We start from the raw sequence: 15,674 nt of genomic DNA on the forward strand, positions 1-15,674 counted from the left end.
CCCTTCGGGGTCAGGGATTTTCTCTGCCTCGTGATGACTCGGTGTTGTGTGAGGTCCTTAGGTTAGTTAGGTTTAAGTATACTAAGTTCTAGGGGACTGATGACCATAAATGTTAAGTCCCATAGTGCTCAGAGCCATTTGAACCATTTGAACGAGAATATGATTCGCTTTATGCAGTTATTAGGGAGGGGAGCCGAGCCTTGCTGGGAAGCCAGCAGTGGAAAGGAAAGGGTCTTCCGTTGTGAGCGCCCGGGTTTGACGGTCGCTTAGTATCATCTTTTGTTGGTACAGATGGACTTGCTGTCTTTGCTCTCAGGAGATTTTATAGTTAGAACGATTAGGCACTGTACTGTTGCTAACTTATACGATTACGGACTTCGCCTCCGGGTAGGGATTCGCCGTTGAGTACGAAGCATTCAGTGATTGAGAGCACTTCTTCTGTCTATACTCACTCAGACACGTTATCTGAATTCCGTCCTTGTGGCTGGGAGTTCGCATTTCTTGTCTCTAGGACACAGAGAGTAGAAGACAGTATTGGAGTATACCATTCAGGGGACCGCCTTCTGCCGTCCTAGTGTTTGGAAGAGTTTATTATGTGGCTGGAGTTCTTGCATCGTCGCAGACGTGTACGAGAACCATCACTCCGACCCACCGGACGCATTACATACGGTGATATTGCAAATTGCTTCGGCTTATTAGGGCTATAAGGCTAAACAGCTGTGATCACATAAGTTTTATTTCAACTGAGGTTGCACACCACTGCAGATCATCTTTGAAATTAGTGTCTTTTAGTGTTTGGTACGTAGATGATGTCAGTCATCTCGCGTTATTTACATTAGATCGCGTAGCCATAAAAAGGGGCAGATTTGGGCAATTGATCACTAATATTAGTTAGGAAATTCATTTGTGTCTCTTTATGTCCATTGGAAATTGATATATAAACATTTGTAATACATCAAGGGGTTTTAGTCTACAAGAAATGTGCAAGCAGAAACAGCATTTATCATTTAATAGTTACTAGTTCCCTGAATCATTCAAATGGTTCAAATGGCTCTGAGCACTATGTGACTTAACATCTGAGGTCATCAGTCCCCTGGAACTTAGAACTACTTAAACCTAACTAACCTAAGGACAACACACACATCCATGCCCGAGGCAGGATTCGAACCTGCGACCGTAGTGTTCTCGCGGTTCCAAACGGAAGCGCCTAGAACCGCTCGGCCACAATGGACGGCCCTGAATCATTCAGTTATGTTTATGTTGTAATTTATATGTTAAAGAGCAAAAAGGAAGAGATATCGTCATTAAGAGATCCTAAGATCTGCTTCAGGAGGTAGTCAGACAGTAGTCATTTTCGCGTTCAGTTTTTTCCGTTGCGCACATTCATTTTACACCCGCCTGGAGTACCAACTTGGAATATATTTAGGCGTAACATTGTAAAGCGATTTTAAATGTAACGAGCATCCAAGGATTGTAGTACCGAAGGCGAATGGTCGACATCACTTTATTGGGAGAATTTAGGAAAAGTATGTTTCTTCTGTAAAGGTGTAAAGGAGTCTGCATATAGGACGCTGCTGCGACCTATTCTTGGAAGCCGCTCTAGTGTTTGGGATCCGTACCTGGACGAATTGGGGGAAGACATAGTAGTTCAGAGGCGGGCTGCTAGTTTTGTTACCGATAGGTTCGAAAAATACCTAAGTGTTACGGAGATGCTTTAAGTACTCAAATGTGAGTCCCTGGGGCGAAGGTGACGTTCTTTTCGAAGAACACTATTGAGAAAATTTAGGGAACCTGCATTTGAAGCTGGCTGCCGAGCGATTCTACTGCCGCCAGCATACATTGCGCATAATGACCACAAAGGTAAGATACGAGAAATTAGGGATCACCCAGAGGCATATAGAAAGTCGTTTCTCCTTCGCTCTGTTTGCGAGTGGAACACGAAAGGAAATGGCTAGTAGTGGGTTCAGGGTACCTTCCACCACCCACCATACGGTGTCTTGCCGAGTATGTATATAGATACGAGCCTACAGCTAGCACTTATCAGGAACTGACACAGAACTTGTTTCAGGCTAGCAATAAATTCCTCATGTAGACATTCTAAGGCTGTAGATAACCCGCCAAAAAGAATAGAAGAACATTTCATACTCATGTGATTCAAATCTGTTTCTTATGTTGATGAAGGAAGTCAGTTCTGAAAGCAATGAAAATATCATTTAACACCAGCTTTGTGATGCCCATCTCTACAGATTTTGTTAAATTATTCCACTACTATCAGCTTCACATTGACTGTGGATAAGGTGTTAAATAAATTTATTAGCTACTAGTGGCCCACCCTGGCTTGGTACAGGTAGCACAAAGTATCTATGGCCAGAGGAATTGTTTACAATATGTAGTGAGGAGCGAGATAATGCATGACGCTCTTGATCAGAGTTACGTTGCGTTTCGATTTCAGGAGTTTCCAAACAGCGAGTTGAAGCCTGATGTTTTCGAGTTGCAGTAAGTCTTGCCTCATGATCTTAACTGGCGTTTTGAGACCGCGTAATCCTCTAGTGTACTGAAAAAGACTACCATTTTCTACGGATTATTATTCAGAAACAAAACGCATTCTAAATGTTATTAGATAGGCACCCAAATCACTAAGAAAACTCAATAATTCGTTTTCCCTTGACAAGAAGTCAAATATAAATAAAACAAATCGAAATCAGCAAAACAGTTTCGTTACGTTTTTAATACGCAAAGCAAAATCCGTAAATCCATATACCCTAGGCAAGTAAATTCAATGTTAGTTGGTATTCGTAAAGGTTATAATGCGCCGCTTAATTTTATCACTGACATAAATGGTTCAAATGGCTCTGAGCACAATGGGACTAAACTTCTGAGGTCATCAGTCCCCTAGAACTTAGAACTACTTAACCTAACTAACCTAAGGACATCACACACATCCGAGGCAGGGTTCGAACCTGCAACCGTAGCGGTCGCGCGGTTGCAGACTGTAGCGCCTAGAACCGCTCGGCCACCCTGGACGTAAATTTCCGAAAATACTTCTCTAACTGAGGTAAAGAAACTAATAGCGCCTTCAGCTGGGTTTTTGGTGTATCTTAGTGTCACTGATATAAACTATTGAGCTGAGCAGACTCCTAAAGTTTTAGCTTACGATATATTTTCTACAGCGATCATATTTTGATGAAATAAAGCCTATATGTTGCCCCAAGCTACGGTCAAGCTACATGTGGAAAAACCTCACGAATTTTCAACTAGTTGTTTTGGAGATAACTGTGTTAAACAAACAGACAAAGTTTTCAATAACAGTCTTATTGTATTCTGTTACATTCCTTACATCGCCCGTAATCTGTTTATGGCAGATCTTTTCAGTGTACAGACACGGCAGTTGTACGGTTTTTTTTATTAGTACAGTTTCTTGATAGTATGTTAACCGCATTCTGGAACTTTCCCCGAAGATTCACATACAATCTATACATATTACAAACTCATTTGCTGCATTAATGGACCAAATGTTGAAGCAGTCCTATGAGATAAGAAAAGCCCCAACTCCTTTCTCTACGAGCAAAGGGCAACTTCGTCATCTTCGTTTCCTTCTTTTCCAGATCGCCCACTCTGACAGGCATGATCGTGAAGTCGCCATAAAAATTGTATCCAAGTTCCGCGCGCCGAAGGATTATCTGAGAAAGTTTCTGCCGAGAGAAATAGAAGTTGTCAAAGGGCTCAGACACAAAAATCTCATCCGCTTCTACCAAGCTATCGAAACAACTCACAGGTAAGCAAGCTTTCCTTCAACTGTTTTTATATTGCGAAAAGGGTTGTCTTGGTTACAGACTGATTTATTAGATACGTACTACAGATTTACAAGGTCATGTCCCTGAAGACATTTTAGAAGGATATTGCAGTCGCACTCAGATGTTCATAAATACGAGAACAAATAAAGAAACAGGAAAATGTAACAATGTAAAAAAATCAGTTTCATCTTCAAAGTAGTTTGAATTTTAGAGACGATTTCTGTAACACTACATAAGTACTCAGTAAACCACATGTTACGTCACAACTGTGTGCAAAAAGTTTCCATTACCGGAAAATGCTATTGTAGTGGTCGCCATTCTCGTATCTTTAGAGAGACTGAATCGAAACAATGTATTATCGCAGCTAGACTTCATTGCTGATATTGTAAAGTTTAGTTTCAAATTCATGCAAATCACGGATTAATAACAAGCGATTCTCCTAAGAACATATAGCATAGGTAATTCTGTTTCATTCACGTAGTTTATTATATTTGGAGAAACTATTTTTCAAAAGTCCGAGTCTGTAGCCGTAAATTCTCTTGAATCAATGGGTACTTTATTATATTTGGAGAAACTATTTTTCAAAAGTCCGAGTCTGCAGCCGTAAATTCTCTTGAATCAATGGGCGTATTAAGGAACTGTTACTGGTTTTAGGGAAGCATAATTTCGAGTTAAGCTGTGACATGCCTACCTACTTGTCGCAATCACTTTCGAAACTCTCTTAGTTCATATTTTACGCTGACTATGGGCAAAGTTCCTTTAGAAGCTATCGTAGCTCACGTTTGACCTGTGCGAACGGCGTTTACCCGTGACAATAGCAGTTTAAACTAACCTCAAACAATTCGAAAATAAAAGCAATGAGTGCATCGGACTCAAAGTACATATTTAGCTATAAAGTTAAAAATTCAATTGTAGGTCTGGATCTATACTTTGAAAATTTTCCTACAGTGTGTGGTGGAGATTACTTCTGCTTCTACTATTATCCCCCAGTTCCATTCGCGAATAGTGAATTTGAAGAATGATGATGGGTAAACTTCCGTATGAGCTCCAGTTTCTCGATTTCTCGTTGTGGTCATTTAGGGAGACGCATGTTAGACAAAGTAATACGTTTCACGCTACCTTTTGGAACGTACGCTCCCAGAATTTCAACAGCAAATCTTTCTTTGAAGCACAACGAGGTTACCAAGTACTGAGCAAGTTTTGTATCTTGATTCAGGACTTTCTAAGAGAGATATCTCAACGCTTTGTTCTTTATGCAGTGAGATCGACAAACATGAAAGTAGTTTCGCGAGTACCTCAAGGGAACGTTATAAGATCTTCACCGTATATAAACTGAAGATCGCAACACCAAGAAGGAGTTGTGCGACATAAACTAAAGATGGTAGTCGTGTTTCTACATCTGAAAGATGAATCTCGCCTTGTATCTCTTTTTACAACAGCGGCTGCTTTATGCGTTAGTTCTACATAAGATCGTTCCGGACATTAATTTACGCTCATGTTCTACCTCCAGTCCCTGCAGCAGTAATCGATCCTTTGCAGGTCCTCCTGTATATTCTGACGTTGCAATCTTGCGGCACACAGTAGGTTTCGTCTGCGAACAACCTTCTGCCGTTTCCAAATTTATCTGCTTTAACATTAATGTACGCTGACGGAAAAAAATGGCAGCACCAAAAGTTAATTAATGTACAGTAATGAAATTTCGGCAATACAACTGTCTAGGTAACACATTTGAGTGATTAACATTGCAAGATCACAGGTTAATGTAAGTGCGAGACAAGCGATTGCAAAAGTTCATTACTGGTACATTAATAACCAGTGTAGTCACCAGAATTGAATGTAAGCGTATGAACGTACATGCACTGTTTCTCTTGGTAGGTCAATAGAGGGACAGTCCAAATGGTTCAAATGGCTCAGAGCACTATGGGACTTAACTTCTGAGGTCATCTGTCCCCTAGAACTTAGAACTACTTAAACCGAACTAACCGAGGGACATCACAGACACCCATGCCCGAGGCAGGATTCGAACCTGCGACCGTAGCGGTCGCGCGGTTCCAGACTGAAGCGCCTAGAACTGCTCGGCCACTCCGGCCGGCAGAGGGACAGTTAATGGTGTTTGTAGATGACGCTGGAGTTGTCATCCAATGGTGTAACAGATGTGCTCGATTCAAGACAGATCTCGCGATGGAGCAGGCCATGGATACATGCCGATATTTTGGAGAGCATGCTGGGTTACAACAGCGGTATGTGGGCGAGCGATATCCTGTTGGAAAACACCCGCTGGACTGATGTTCATGAAAGGCAACGCAACATGTCGATTCACCAGATTGGCGAACAATTTTGCGTCATGTTCCGTGGAATAAGAATGCTTCTGCTGTCATACGAAATCGCACCCCAGACCATAACTCCAAGTGTAGGGGCAATGTGTCTAGCACGCAGATAGATTTGTTGCCGACATCAGAAAACACAACAGACCTCCACCCTGCCTTCCAATGAGCTCTGGCTTGACGGCAGTGACTTGGTGTCAGTGGAACTCACGCCACAGGGGGACTGGCTTGGAGCTGTGTTTAAAGCTTGTAACAGTTCGATGTGTCACTGTGGTGCAACTGCTGCTCAATTATTTGCTGTAGATGCAGTACGATGTGCCAGAGCCATATTCCGAGTGCGATGGTCTTCCCTCTCGGTGGTTTCACGTGGCCGTCCGCAGCCCCTTCTTCTTGCTCCATACATTCTCGTGACCACTTCTGCGAGCACTCATGTGCAGTGGCTACATTCCTGCCAAGACTTTGTTCAGTATCGCAGAAGAAACATCCAGCTCCTAGTAGCCCTCCTACACGACCTCATTCAAACTCAGCGATGTGCTGATAACTGCGTCTTTATCGCGTTAAAGGCATTCTTCACTAATATCAAGTCGCCATGGGCCATCTAGGTAACTAACTCCCACGGCCATTGTAGCCTGTATTTATATCAAATCTGATACTCGTCGTCATAGTGGCACTAATAGCTCCGCTCTTGTGCGACTGGCTCAAAATTTGAACAGATATCATCTTTCAGATGTAGAAACACGCCTACCATCTTTCATTTATGTCGCACAACTCGTTCTTGGTGTTGCGATCTGAAGTTTATATACAGTGAAGATCTTATAACGTTCCCTTGAGGTACTCGCGAAACTTCACGTTTGTCGATTCCACTGCATAAAGAACAAAGTGTTGAGATATATCTCTTAGAAAGTCCTGAATCAAGATAAAAATCTTGTCCAATACTTGGTGAGCTCGTTTTTTGTTCACTAAATGAGTGCGCGGAACTTGATCGAACGCCTTCTGCGATTCAAGGAACTCGGCATTTACCTATGAGCTGTTATTGGGATGCTCTAGGTTGCGTGGATGAATAGGGCGAGTGCGAGGGCAAAACATGGTCCATACAACAGTTTCATGTCAGCAATATCCATACATGTTATATACGTGTGTGTGTGTGTGTGTGTGTTTATGCGTTCCACATCTCACCCTAAAACAGTAGACCAATTTCAGCTAAACCTGAGACACACGTTCCTTACTGTCATGCAACAATCGCTGTGGGACCTATTACCACCGAACTATCGAAGGAATGGCTTTGCCTACGACACATGAATTCCCAGAGTTTAATAATCCAGTATTTGATAATGAGAGCACGTAGCGACTGGCAACCAACTCTACACATAATTTCAAACCTTTACAAAACTTATTTCTCGCTGACAACACCTGCAGAGTGATGAAAGGAAACATGTCTATTTTAATTCTTCAGGCTTTCCCGGCGATCTAATGACATGTTGGGTTGTCGGGTGTTCTGCCAGATATCAGCGTCGTTCTTGCACGATATTTCGGTAACGTAGCTCGTAACATTCATCATGTGCGACCTGAGACTGCTCCTCGAGTGGGCCTGGTCCAGTATTTATGCCTGTGGCCTTCCCCCTCCACCGGCGGTTGCAGGCTTTCCCTCTGCGGTCTGCGACCGCTCGCTGCGACCTGCTGTAGCGCTGCCATTCCGTTTTCCGTCCGCTGCAGTTCTGGGCGTTCCCTCTCCGGTCCGCGCCCACCAGACCCGCTCCTGGGTGTTCCGTCTTCGGGCTGGTGCGTTTCCAGTTCTGTCTGGGTTGACAGGCGTTCTCCCTGCGGTCCTCTTCCGCTCACTGCGATCTTCTGGAGCGTCGCCATTCACGTTTCGATCCGCTGCGATTCTGGGTGTTCCCTCTGCGGTCCGCGCCCGTCGGCCCCTCTCCCGAACGTTCCATCTTCGATCCGGAGAGCCTGGCACTCTGTCTGGGGATGGTTTACTATACCCACGCCTATATCCACGCACTCCATGAATAGAATTGAAGGTGTGCACCATCTGCTGACCATATGACTTCTAGGTGATATTCAATTTCGTTTCATGTATCGCATAAAGAGAAACATAGGGGGAGTTCCTGCTGGAAAAATCAGTAAAGGCTTAATTAGATTTTATAGGAATTTCAGATGACGAGAGCAACCATGCAGACGATAGCTCATCGCAGCTAAGGTAAATACTGCGAGCAGTGGTTTAAACTTGTTGGTTCACCAGCTTGCGCCCACTGTAAACTCGAGCGGCCTTGGGTAGTCTTTTGCTCAACTTGTTACAGAACTAACCATCCTTTGTAGACTTGAGTATCATCCGAAACAGTACCGAACTTTGAACCTGAATCGGATGATTTATCGTAATACTGGCCAACATCATAACATAGTCGTAAGAATAATTTTGTAAAGAAACATATAGTTAAAATTTGCCATTGTTGTATTTTAGGTTATTTAATTTTCTGAGGACGAGATGCGTTCGTATGACAACTGTCGTAACATTGTCACAGAGTGATAAGGTTGCAACATTAAACCAAAAATGTTTACAGCTTACACAGCTGTTCTATCCTCAAAACCTTATGGAATGGCGACCCTGCCAGGATGGCAACTGGTCTGCCTGGATGGCAATTAGTCAAATTAGAAAGAGAAATTAAAGTTTTTGAATTGAAAAATATTTCTTTTGTTTTGTTGTTTTTGTGATGAGGTTACCCAATATATGCGTATGTATAGTGGTCAGAATACAGCAGATGTGTGATCCAAGGTGTGGAAAAGTTGTATTAACAAATAAGATAACGTTTAACTTGGAGTAAAAGTAACTTGTGCATGACCTTGCTGGCGCACACGAAATTATTCACGGCGTTTTTGAGTTGGTTTGAAATTCTACAAACAGTGATTGGCGTTGATAATGATGTTTACACAGTCTAAGAAACTTTCTATGATATTTTGGAAACGTGTAAGACCATATAACTTGATGTTGACGAGATCTCAGGCTCGCGTAATTCGAGAAAGACAGAGGTTAGTTAGACGATCGGAGATGGCGGAAGAACGGAGATTATCACAGATATGGAAAACTGAAGATCTTGACAGGATAGGGATTGGTGTACAACAAAAAGTATCGGGTGCGAGTCACGGAATGGAACGTAGTGATAGTGCAGAGGGAATGGCGGTAGTTTCCCGATTGGTATCACAGTCTGAGAATGTACAAAACAAACAAATGGCAGATCTAGTGGTTCAGAAGTGGAATCAGAAGACGAGCAACGTCAGTACGTTGAACCAAATATAGTAATTCTAAATCATATGGGACAGTATCCAACAGAAATAATGTGTGTAAGTGCGTCCGTAATATGTACGGAAGTCGGTGAGACGCCACGTGAAAGACGCGAACGGCAAAATTTACATCAAATAGTGACAGGTGACGATGGCGAAGAGTCATATAGTGTGTTCGCAATATTGAAGCAACTCACTATGGTCGTAAATCAGATAAATGCAGGGTTAGCAGGCGTAAAACTTGAAACGAATGCAAGGTTAGCAGACTTAAAACTTGAAACAAGTGTGGGGTTAGCAGATTTAAAAATTGAAACAAACGCGAGCTTAGCAGATTTAAAAACAGAGACAAATGCTGGCTTTAATAGTATCAAATTTGAAACCTATGCTGGAATCGAAAATGTCCGCGAAGATCAGCAAAAACTACGAACGGAAGTAAATGAACAGTTTACTAAAATCCGGAGAGAGGCGAGAGACTCGCGCGAGCTTATACAATCGTTAATGGCTGACCAGAAAAATATGCGTTCTGACGTTGACCAGGTTCAGGATGCAGTGTCTAATGTTAATCAAAGAACTGATAATTTTGCACGTAAGGAGCAACAAATCGTGGAAGAGCTCAATGTCAGAAAACGTGTCACGCGAGCGGCTTTAAAAAGATTCGATACACGCATTGAAAACATCGTCTCGAAAAATGAGAAACAGTATGAACAGCTTCGAAACAGTGTATCGAGAACCGTACAGAAAGCAGTAGTGAGGCATCGGAATCGGTAGTATCATCCGACATAGTGATGGACAGAAATACAGAAGTAAACAAGTCAGTTGTGCAATCTTCCGCAGCAGTAGCGGAAACACAAAAGAGTCATGAGATTCCAGTCCTATATCCACAAGAGGTTGCGTCAGTAATTACCGAAACGAAACAGAAGCAAATGGAAAGAGAACAGATAACACAGGTGAGCGAAGCATGTGATGTGCGGTCACAACAGAAATTGGAGCGAGAAACGGTAAACGCGCGCATTCCAAATGAGCGACAGCCGACCCTCCGGACATATGCGAGTAACGCGAGAACAGAGCAAGTTGCGACGACACATGTACCAATTTCTCAATTTCCAAGTTATAGTACAATGGGTTATAGACCGCAAGTCAATATCAATCAAATAGGAAGACAAAACACCGATCCAGCAACGGTAAATTTAAACGAATCTTTCAGTGCGATACACGAGGAACGGTACGGTTTAGATAGCTGCACACCACTGCGTAGATCCAAAGCTAGATGGGACGTAAATCTGTCATCTCAGAACCCAAATATGGTAGAACGAATACAAGAAAACATGACGCAGTTGAAGGGAACGGATAATGTTGTGAAAACACAAACGCCATATGATGGAATAAAAAAAATTGACAATGATCACTTTTTGTCAGTCAGAAAATTCCAACATTACAAAGAAAGCGGGAACGTTTATGAATCAATTCCAGATCGGTTTACGAGAACATTGCCCACTTAGACATAAACTTGACTTCATTTGTGGGCATATGAACGGCGCAATAGCGGAAACCATGCAAAGAGTAGCTGCAAACTGTCAATCGTATCAGCAATTTAGATCCGCATCCTTGGAGTGACACTGGTCCACGGAATTCCAAAATAGAATAGAGTATGAACTGTTACATAAAGAGTTATTGGAAAATTCAGGAGAAAAAGAACCAGTTACATTTTACGAAGAAATGACAAAACAGAATCAGTGTTTCGATAATCCATAGAGTGATGTGGAACCTATACGTATGTGCACAATGAAGTTACCGTTACGTTATCAGCAGTCACTGGTTGGTAGGGCAGGAGATAATATGTTGTTGTAGTCTTCAGTCATGAGACTGGTTTGATGCAGCTCTCCATGCTACCCTATCGTATGAAAGCTTCTTCATCTCCCTGTACCTACTGCAACCTACATCCTTCTGAATCTGCTTAGTGTATTCATCTCTTGGTCTCCCTCTACAATTTTTACCCTCCACGCTGCCCTCCAATGCTAAATTAGTGATCCCTTGATGCCTCAGAACATGTTCTACCAACCGGACCCTTCTTCTTGTCAAGTTGTGCCACAAACTCCTCTTCTAGCCAATTCTATTCAGTACCTCCACATTAGCTACGTGATCTACCCATCGAATTTTCAGCATTCTTCTGTAGCGCCACATTTCGAAAGCTTCTATTCTCTTCTTGTCCAAACAATTTATCGTCCATGTTTCACTTCCATACATGGCTACACTCCATACAAATACTTTCAGAAACGACTTCCTGACACTTAAATCTATACTCGATGTTAACAAATTTCTCTTCTTCAGAGACGCTTTCCTTGCCATTGCCAGTCTACATTTTATATCCTCTCTACTTCGACAATCATCAGTTAATTTGCTCCCCAAATAGAATAATTCCTTTACTACTTTAAGTGTCTTATTTCCTAATCTAATTCCCTCAGCATCACCCGACTTAATTCGACTACATTCCATAATCCTCGTTTTGCTTTTGTTGATGTTGATCGTATATCCTCCTTTCAAGACACTGTCCATTCCGTTCAACTGCTCTTCCAAGTCCTTTGCTGCCTCTGACAGAATTACAATGTCATCGGCGAACCTCAAAGTTTTTATTTCTTCTCCATGCATTTTAATACCTACTCCGAACTTTTCTTTGGTTTCCTTTACTGCTTGCTCAATATACAGATTGAATAGCATCGGGGAGAGGCTACAGCCCTGTCTCACTCCCTTCCCAACCACTGTTTCCCTTTCATGTCCCTCGACTCTTATAATTGCAATCTGATTTCTGTACAAATTGTAAATAGCCTTTCGCTCCCTGTATTTTACCCCTGCCACTTTTAGAATTTGAAATAGAGTATTACAGTTAACATTGTCAAAGGCATTCTCTAAGTCTACAAATGCTAAAAATGTAGGTTTGCCTTTCCTTGATCTTTCCTCTAAGATCCGTCGTAGGGTCAGTATTGCTCCACGTGTTCCAACATTTCTACGGAATCCAAACTGATCTTCCCTGAGGTCGGCTTCTACCAGTTTTTCCATTCGTCTGTAAAGAATTCGTGTTAGTATTTTGCAGCTGTGACTTATTAAACTGATAGTTCGGTAATTTTCATATCTGTCAACACCTGCTTTCTTTGGGATTGGAATTATTATATTCTTCTTGAAGTCTGAGGGTATTTCGCCTGTCTCATACATCTTGCTCAGCAGATGGTAGAGTTGTGTCAGGACTGGCTCTCCCGAGGCCGTCAGTAGTTCTAATGGAATGTTGTCTACTCCCGGGGCCTTGTCCCGACTCAGGTCTTTCAGTGCTCTGTCAAACTCTTCACGCAGTATCATATCTCCCATTTCATCTTCATCTACATCCTCTTCCATTTCCATAATATTGTCCTCAAGTACATTGCCCTTGCATAGACCCTCTATATACTCCTTCCACCTTTCTGCTTTCCCTTCTTTGCTTAGAACTGGGTTTCCATCTGAGCTCATGATATTCATACAAGTGGTTCTCTTTTCTCCAAAGGTGTCTTTAATTTTCCTGTAGCAGTATCTATCTTACCCGTATTGAGATAAGCCTCTACATCCTTACATTTGTCCTCTAGCCATCCATGCTTAGCCATTTTGCACTTCCTGTCGATCTCATTTTTGAGACGTTTGTGTTCCTTTTTGCCTGCTTGATTTACTGCATTTTTATATTTTCTCCTTTCATGAATTAAATTCAATATTTCTTCCGTTACCCAAGGATTTCTACTAGCCCTCGTCTATTTACCTACTTGAGCCTCTGCTGCCTTCACTACTTTATCCCTCAGAGGTACCCATTCTTCTTCTGCTGTATTTCTTTCCCCCATTCATGTCAATTGTTCCCTTATGCTCTCCCTGAAACTCTATACTACCTCTGGTTTAGTCAGTTTATCCAGGTCCCATCTCCTCTAATTCCCACCTTTTTGCAGTTTCTTCAGTTTTAATCTAGAGTTCATAACCAATAGATTGTGGTCAGAATCCACATCTGCCCCTGGAAATGTCTTACAATTTAAAACCTGGTTCCTAAATCTCTGTCTTACCATTATACAACCTATCTGATACCTTTTAGTATCTCCAGGATTCTTCCATGTATACAACCTTCTTTTATGATTCTTGAACCGAGTGTTAGCTATGATTAAGTTATGCTGTGTTCAAAATTCTACCAGACGGCTTCCTCTTTCATTTCTTACCCCCAATCCGTATTCACCTACTATGTTTCCTTCTCTTCCGTTTCCTATTCTCGAATTCCAGTCACCCATGACTAATAAATTTTCGTCTCCCTTCACTACCTGAATAATTTCTTTTATCTCATCATACATTTCTTCAATTTCTTCATCATCTGCAGAGCTAGTTGGCATATAAACTTGTACTACTATAGTAGGCGTGGGCGTCGTGTCTATCTTGGCCACAATAATGCGTTCACAATGCTGTTTGTAGTAGCTTACCCGCAATCCCATTTTTTTTATTCATTATTAAACCTACTCCTGCATGACCCCTATTTGATTTTGTATTTATAACCCTGTCTTCACCTGACCAGAAGTCTTGTTCCTCCTGCCACCGAACTTCACTAATTCCCACTATATCTAACTTTTATCTATCCATTTCCCTTTTTAAATTTTCTAACCTACCTGCCCGATTAAGGGATCTGACATTCCACGCTCCGATCCGTAGAACGCCAGTTTTCTTTCTCCTGATAACAACGTCCTCTTGAGTAGTCCCCGCCCGGAGATCCGAATGGGGGACTATTTTACCTCTGGCATATTTTACCCAAGAGGGCGCCATCATCATTTAACCATAAAGTAAAGCTGCATGCCCTCGGTTTCCTTGCTTTCAGCCGTTCGCAGTACCGGCACAGCAAGGCCGTTTTGGTTAGTGTTACAAGGCCAGATCAGTCAATCATCCAGACTGTTGCCCCTGCAACTACTGAAAAGGCTGCTGCCCCTCTTCAGGAAACAGACGTTTTTCTGGCCTCTCAACAGATACCCCTCCGTTGTGGTTGCACCCACGGTACGGCCATCTGTATTGCTGAGGCATGTAAGCCTCCCAACCATCGACAAGGTCCATGGTTAATATACAAGCATTTAAAGGGATGTTAAGAGAACTTGAATTCTTCTTCAGTGAAGATGAGTCGAAGAAACAACGTACAGTGAGAGAAAACAATGGAAGGGGGGGGGGATAATAGCAACCGATTTGGCTTTCATAATAATTACAATGGCAATAATTACGTAGGAAAAGGTAATCGTTTTGGAAAGAATGATAATCGCCCATGGGATAACAATAATAACTATGGTTTTGGAAATTCACAGAGGTCGAATAATAATTACGGTTCTGGTGGACCGCGGAATTACAATAGTGGAATAGAGCCTAGAAATTACGGTGGTAACTATGATTCGAGATATAATCACCTTGCAAACGAGACAGGAAGGTTTAGAGGTTTTCAACAACAAAATCCAAGTTACTCAGGTGGAAATGGAATGGCCAGAACGCAGAATGGTTGGAAAAATCAAGTTTTAGCAGGACAAAACCCTCGAAATGAACCGGTACAGGAAATCGAGTTGAGTCCACCAAACCCAGGTAAGACAGAATTCACGAGATGAACTGTACGAAGACCTGTCACAAGTGATTCAATCGCAAAATGAAGTTAATTGTATAATTAAACATGTAAATAGACTTAGTTCTGATGAATTAGATTCTGAAGTAGGTTTAGGGGGTAATCGGATGCAAACACCACCATACTGGGATTCAGCTGACTGGGAATCGACCGATGATGAGGAAGAGGAGTTATTAACGACGAATATAGACAGTAGTACAAAAACTGATGACCAAACTGTAAAATGTGTAGCTCATTTATAGGAAATGGAGAGAGAAATAGTATGCCAAGAGGATAATGCAACATCGATTACACCAATAGTGATACCTAAGGCAGATGACATACATAGGACAGGAAAATCATTGGGTTTGCACCATGTGAGTTATTTGAAATTGTATGGAGGGTAAACAAAAGAAAAAAAAGAGTTACTCCACACGAGAATTTAGTTGTATTAAATGTCCAGAAATCAAAGCGTATGAAAGATACCAAAATGCACACAGATAAAACTTTTTCCTTGTACTTACCTCAGTGAAATAAATAAAACAAATTTCGTAGTAAGGTAAAAGGATATTATGAAGAAATGACAGGAAAGTAACAACTAAAGTAACTCTTCTGCAAATGAAATGTGTTCTGAGGAAATAGTAGAAAGCAAGG

At 41.9% G+C, this 15,674-nt stretch overlaps 1 protein-coding gene across 1 annotated transcript in view; it reads left to right on the forward strand.

The window, feature by feature from the left end:
* The window catches only part of LOC126195734 (testis-specific serine/threonine-protein kinase 4-like), a 263,443-nt gene that overhangs the window by 201,862 nt on the left and 45,907 nt on the right, over positions 1-15,674 (forward strand). The window contains exon 3 of the mRNA XM_049934362.1: positions 3,606-3,775. Coding sequence (XP_049790319.1) covers positions 3,606-3,775 — 170 coding nt within the window. The remainder of the gene's footprint in view (positions 1-3,605; positions 3,776-15,674) is intronic.

Source organism: Schistocerca nitens, chromosome 7, assembly GCF_023898315.1.
Source record: "Schistocerca nitens isolate TAMUIC-IGC-003100 chromosome 7, iqSchNite1.1, whole genome shotgun sequence".
NCBI classification, from domain to species: domain Eukaryota; kingdom Metazoa; phylum Arthropoda; class Insecta; order Orthoptera; family Acrididae; genus Schistocerca; species Schistocerca nitens.